General features: G+C 26.6%; 1 protein-coding gene across 1 annotated transcript; it reads left to right on the top strand.

Moving 5' to 3' along the window:
* Positions 1-1,489: 1,489 nt before the first annotated feature.
* LOC111300712 (basic leucine zipper 4-like) lies at positions 1,490-2,481 on the top strand. The gene has a single exon (XM_022896329.2). It carries the CDS (start codon positions 1,593-1,595, stop codon positions 2,151-2,153), a length of 561 nt encoding a protein of 186 aa, XP_022752064.2. The 5' UTR covers positions 1,490-1,592; the 3' UTR covers positions 2,154-2,481.
* The last annotated feature ends 4,241 nt before the right edge of the window (positions 2,482-6,722 follow it).

The following is a 6,722-nucleotide window of genomic DNA, read 5'->3' as shown; positions in this document are numbered from 1 at the left end:
TAGATAAATATACATTGATAGATAAATATAAAAAAATATTAATAGATCGATAAAAATAATAATAGATAAATATAAAAAATACATTAATAGATAAATAATAAAAAATATATTAATAAATAATAAAAAAATATATTAATAGATAAATAATAATAACAAATATATATTTAAAATAAATAAAATAATAAAATTAAAAATATAAATGAACTTATCTATTTGGATTAAATTTAATTGATCCGCTTGAATCAAATTATATGTCTATATCTTATAAAACAGTAGCGACAACATTGCTAACTCCAACATACAATAGTGCTAGCTGGCTGACAGTGCTCAAAATAGAAGGCATAATACAGAAGGAAGCGGTTATTGTTCTTCCTTCCAAATTAACACACAAAACAATAAAATCGTGTTTGATTGATCAGAGAAAAAAAAAAGGAAAAACTTATGAAAAAAGGGGTGTCTTTTCATGAATGTTAATGCTTGGCATAGTAGAATCACAAAAACCATGTCATTTCTCTTGTGCCAATTACTATCTATCAAATCACCCATCAACATCCTAATAAACAGTCAGTTCAATAACAAATATACAAATTCCCTAGCTTAAAAGTAATCAATTTAAATATTTCTTATTTTAATTAAAAATAATTATTTATTTATAAATTTAATATTTAATTTAATTAATTTATATATTAATTTTAAAAAATAATATTTAAAAAATTTAAATTTCAAAATTTAATATTTATAATTTTTAAAAATTTTTGAAGGATAACTTTTTTATAAAAAAACCCAATAAATAAAATTTGTTATTTGTTTAAAAATAATTTTCGTTAGTAAATTTAAACTCGAATAAGATATTTTCTTAAATATTATCAAACTCGAAAGTCAAAATTTGAAATGTTTGTTAATATTTATTTTAAAGCATTAGTTGTGAGCCTTAACTTTATTAATACCATAGTTAACAAAATTTTAACCTTTTTTATGAAGTTATTATATTACAATTTTTTAATGAAAATGCAAAGTAAAACGTCATTGATATTGATATCCAGTTTTAACACCAGTTCGAGCCTTACCTTTCAATTAATCAGAGACCGGTTTAGTGCTGATGACGACCCAACCTTTGCCATCCCCCGGTTCAACTATCATTCAATTAGAGCCTTGCACACACGCGAGGCTCCACGTCAGCATCCTCACAAACTATTGGCTGTTTGCACGGTTACCCTATCACACTCCGCCACGCATCCATCATGGATCCCACACTATTTTGATTCTTCATGACTAAGCGAAAATGCGCGTCTTTTCAATGGACTCCTGGGCCCCTATGTCACTCCAGATTTATCCGCTTTAAAAAGTATGGCTAAAACCCCACCATAGTGCCACCTGACTCAAAAGTTAATTTCTGTACATATACGGTGTATATACGTATCTAAAGTATAAAAATATTTTTTACCCACAATACCCCTCAAGTCTGTCCATAAATATGAGCCCCCTACGCTGCATTTCTTCCCTTTTCTCTTCCTTCCTTCCTTCCCCGTATATTTTCGCAAGCTTTTTGTTTGTTTCCTTTCTTTTTAATTATTATTATCATTATTCAAGCCATGTTGTCCACTGTTCCGGCCATTTTTTCCTCCGAGTCAATGATCGAAAATGAGCAATTTCCGGCTTTCGAAAGCTGGTTCACGCCATGGGATTGCTCGGAACTTTTTTCCACTACCCAATCAGTAGGACCCGCAAGGTCGGATTCCGGTTTAGATGATCCGAAACAAAATCAAATCAACTCGAACTCGGGTTCGGATGACCCAAACCAACCGGTTTCCATCATCGACGAACGAAAGAGAAGACGCATGATATCGAACCGGGAATCAGCCAGGAGGTCAAGGATGCGTAAACAGCAGCATCTAGAAAACTTAAGGAACCAGGTGAATCGGCTAAGAATCGAGAACCGAGAACTGACCAACCGTTTGAGGTTCGTTTTGTACCACTGTCACCGTGTAAGGACAGACAACGATCGGCTCCGATCTGAATATAGTATGCTCCGACAAAAATTGTCGGACATAAGTCAAATTTTGCTATTCAAGCAACTGCAGCAGCTTTCATCTGCATGGCCACGCAATAACGTTACTGCCATGTCCGAACAAATCCCACCATTAATCACTTAATATATACTATACTATATATATTTAACTTACAACAATGGCATCATTAAAATTCTCTCTAATATGAGAACCAAATTCAGTCCTATCTGATCATCTCTATATCTCTATCTCTCTCATCTGGATCTTTCTGTAAATTCAAAAGTTGGGTTTTTTCTTAGCTAGGGACTTAATATTTTTGCCAAACAGGATGATGAAAGAGAAATGGTTTTGTTTTGAGAAACCATAGTTGTTGTAGTGTAAAAAGAGTTGGTCAGTGCTTGGTTTTATCAAGATTTATTTTGTTGTTTTCCTCTTGTTTGTTGGTATTGAAAAGTGGTCTAATTAGTTTTAAGCTTTTCCCACCTTACATTTTACTTTATATAATTTGGGGCCACCCTTAGTGCAAGAAAGCAAATCATTTAAACTTACTTATATATTAATCTAAATGCTGCCAAAGTCTAAAAGTGCTATCAAATGATATGTCCCGCTTGCATTTGGTTTCCAATTAGACATGGCAATTATTTGAGTTTGGTTCCTTATTTTGTAAGTTGCTCTATTGAATTTGGAGAGACATGTGAAAAAGTCGAAAATACCCTCAATTCGATCGTAATAATAACAATAAAATTTTATTAATAATATAATTCGATTAACAAATACTTATAAATTGATTGAGAAGCATCAAAATATTATTTTAAAAAATATTTATACGTTTAACGTATTATTTTCATTAAATTAAATGCATAAATTACAATTCAAAAAAATCAAATTAACCAACATCACTAAGTAATAATAAACATTTCCAAGAACAATTGGGTAATACTGTCCTCCCATAATAATTTGAGTGTTGGTTTACTTCATAGGGCATAAAAGTGAGATGCGAGATACCGAAATTAACAGTCAAGCAATGATCTTATTCCTATTGATTTGGGGTTTGACATAAGATTCCACCCACATATTTTCAAAAGAAAAGCTTAGCTTAAAGGATCATTTCTTCCTAATTAAATCTCAAAAAAAAAAAAAAAATCACAGATAGCGAATATCTTCCTTTTTGATGTACATAAAAAAAAAACAGCTCTCAACTCTTCCCTTTTTTTTCTTTGCTAGAATTGATTGGTTTTGGATTAAGTACAAAGAAGATGGGAACTTTAGTTTATAATAATAAGTGATGTTAATGCCTTTATAATTCCTATTTAAAATAACTTCATAATTAAAAAAAAACATTTGAGAGAAAGGGGCCACAAATTGTGATCATGAATGTAATCCAATCTGCTAATAACATTAAAAAAAAAAAAAGGATGCTTTCGTCATTTCCAATTTATATACAATCACCCTAAGTAAAAATATATATTTATTAATAGCCAACCTATACCTAATTAGTTCTCTTTAGCTTTTGTTTTTATTGCAATATAAAAGTAAAAAACTTATAAATATTAAGATTTAAACTTTAAATATGTTGGATAATATTTTTTTAAAAAATAATTATATAAATTAATTAAATTAAAATTTGAATTCATAATATTATTTTTTTAATGTCCAATTAGATTATGCCTTATTGTGCTATGGATATTCCTTCTCACATTATTTTACTAAAATATGTATGATTTTATTTTTCTTGCCTTTAAATTAAACATTGACAGTTCAGTATCCCCAATCACTTATTGACTTCTTATAAAGGACATCAAAACGAGTGTAAAAAATCTTTTGGGTCGTTAACTGTGATTGTTATGACCAAATTAGTTAGGTCATTAATTTCTCGTATTATAATATATTAGGTTTTTTTTTTATTTGTTTTTGCTAGATACCATTTAACTATACATTTGATGAGAGAAAAAATATAAATTAAAAGTTGAATCTGAATTTGCGAAAACTAATTTCTCAATCTTTCGATTTTATTTTATTTATTTATTTTTTTAAATGTTTCAAAATTATATCTTCTTTTTTAACCATTAATACTTATGTTTTATATTTAAAAATTTTTTCATGAATTTTCTTTTCACAAAAATCATAGAATATCAATTTGATATAAAATGCATCAAAATGAAGATTTTTTAATTTTGAAAAACGTTTTTCTTTTATATGTTTAATTCGGAGTGCGATGTAGCATGGACAAGGTGGAGAATAGAGCTAAGGTGGGATGGGGCCAGGGGTCCTTTCAAAAAAAAGGTCGAAAGGAGTCGGCTACAATCGGTGGGGGTCGGTACAGATTACAACCTATATCGAATGGCTTAGGGTAGTGAAGGTGTCCAACCCTTGTCTCTTCCTTTCTTCGCTGCCAAGTTATTAAGACCCAAAGCTTGGTTTTCATTAATGCTAACTATATACATAGTCACATGCCGAATATATAAAAATGATATATTCGTGTACAACTGTCACGGTTGATAGGTAATCTAAGCAGCAAAAGACCACCACGAATTCATCTTAATAGGCCTTCTTTAGTGCTAGCTAGGACAGACTTTAATCACTTGAAAGTGATATATATGATCGATCAACTCATGATTAGAACCAAGTATTGGTATACCACTTACCGAAGTCCCTGATGATCTAAAGTATTCAGTGTTTCTTTTTCAAAGCCGTGGTTCAAGTTTTTACTAAGATTTTGAGACTAAATTATGAATCCAAGCTCCCAAAATTTTGAGTATTTGTGCTAAATTTGGACAGAAGAGAAGAGTTTAAAAAAGAGTTTAAAGATAAACATAAAAGAATTTAGGAGAAAAGCTCGTAAAGTTAAAAGGAGAATTGACTTTTTTTACTTAGAGAGAATGGAAATATTTATATAAGTTTGCTCAATCATCAAAATACTCTTAGTTCAATTGTGAATTATGTTTAGAGAGTATTTGATTCATAAAATTTTGATTTAAGAAAAAAATGTGATATTTGAAAAAATATAATATTTAATATTTTTTTATTTTTAAGATATTTTTTATTTAGATTCATTCATTTGATTATGAGAATCTATATATATATATATATTAATTTTTATATAATTATTATAATATTTTTATATATATAATGATAATTTTTTATTTTATTTTATTAATAATAAATATCTAAATAAGTAACAAAAAAAAATTAAATATTTTATTTGATTGTTATTTTTATTTATAAAATATCATCAATTGAAACTTTTGATACTTTACATATCTTAATTGATAAGATTATTTAAAGTATTTTTATATAAAAATATCTTAAATGATCATTTTCATTTTATGATCTTTTAATTAAAAAATAAAAATATTATTTAAAATATTTTTTGTATAATTTTTTTAAATAATTTTTTTATAAAAATAAAAAAAAATTTTTAAAATAAAATTATTATTTAAAGTGTTTTCTGTAAAAAAAATCTTAAATATTTTTTAAAATAAAATTTTTTAAAATATTTTTAAGACATAAACTCCATAATTAACCAAAAAAAAAATCTTAAATGATCCTCAATTGTAATTGTAAGGTTTTCTAAATTCTACCAACTTAAATGATATTATTTAAGAAATCTATAGTCAACCTTTTTATGTTGACAAGGCAAGAAGTGACTGATGTGATCAGTCTCAACAAATTCATTTACACTACTATTAATTAGTTATTAATATCCTCGTTTCCATCATATGGAACTCCAATTGGCCCTTTTTTTGTTCTCCCATCCTTCATTCGCTGTTGTCAAAATTCCACAACTCCCCCCAACCTTAATTTCTCTTTTTTTTTTTTTTTGGTTTAATGAGGTAAAAAGAACCACCAAAAACAATTAAGCATGAAAATGATCCATGCTAATTAGAAAAAAGCTAAAATAATAAAAAATTTTCTCTAAATTTTATATTTTTATAAATTTTATAAATTTTCTTTTACTTGAAATTTTTTTATATTTTATTTTATATTCAAATAAATATTTATATTTTAATTTGTATTTAAATTAAATTTTAATTTATATTTTAAATAAATAATTAACATAAATTAATATTTTATTTGACATAAAAACTTACTTTGTTACAAATTAAAAAATAATTATTTACTTAAATATAATAAAAGTATAAAAATTTATTTAAATAAAATAATAAAATTTAAAGGCTTTTTCAATATTTAATCATTAAAAAGGCATTAAGATAATCAATAGTATATTTGTGTAATTTCGTTGTTAGAAGTAAGGTTGGCAATCCAATCCGAACTCAACGGATTTTGATTCGATCCAATCTCATAAAATCAAATTTTTTTTTTGAAAATCGAGTTTTGAGTTGGGTCGGATCGAATATTATTAAAAAAAAATCGATGTAAGATCGGATTCGAATTTTAAGTAAACCCGACTCAATCGATCTGATATTATATTAAAATTATATTTTTAATTATTCTTAATTTTCAATTTATATATTTATATATTTATATTTAAAAAATAATATTTTATTAATTTTGGATCGAATACAGTTTATACAATATTGAATCAGGTCGAGTTTGGATATTAAAAATAATAAAAAAAATTTAGGTCGAGTCGATTCAAGTTTTATGATTATAAAATCAGATCGAATTCGAAGCAAATAAAAATTCATCCAGATCTGACCCGTTATCAACCCTAATTAGAAGCAATATTTAAAAACTAAATTTGAAATTGAA

The sequence above is a fragment of the Durio zibethinus genome, chromosome 18 (assembly GCF_047325235.1).
Source record: "Durio zibethinus cultivar Kanyao isolate XHJ-2024 chromosome 18, ASM4732523v1, whole genome shotgun sequence".
Lineage (NCBI taxonomy): Eukaryota > Viridiplantae > Streptophyta > Magnoliopsida > Malvales > Malvaceae > Durio > Durio zibethinus.
Note: the sequence above shows the minus strand (reverse complement) of the source record. Positions and strands in the feature narration are given on the sequence as shown.

Excerpts from the sequence above, each read along its gene's own strand:
- LOC111300712 (XM_022896329.2), top strand. The coding sequence starts at position 1,593 with ATGTTGTCCACTGTTCCGGCCATTTTTTCCTCCGAGTCAATGATCGAA.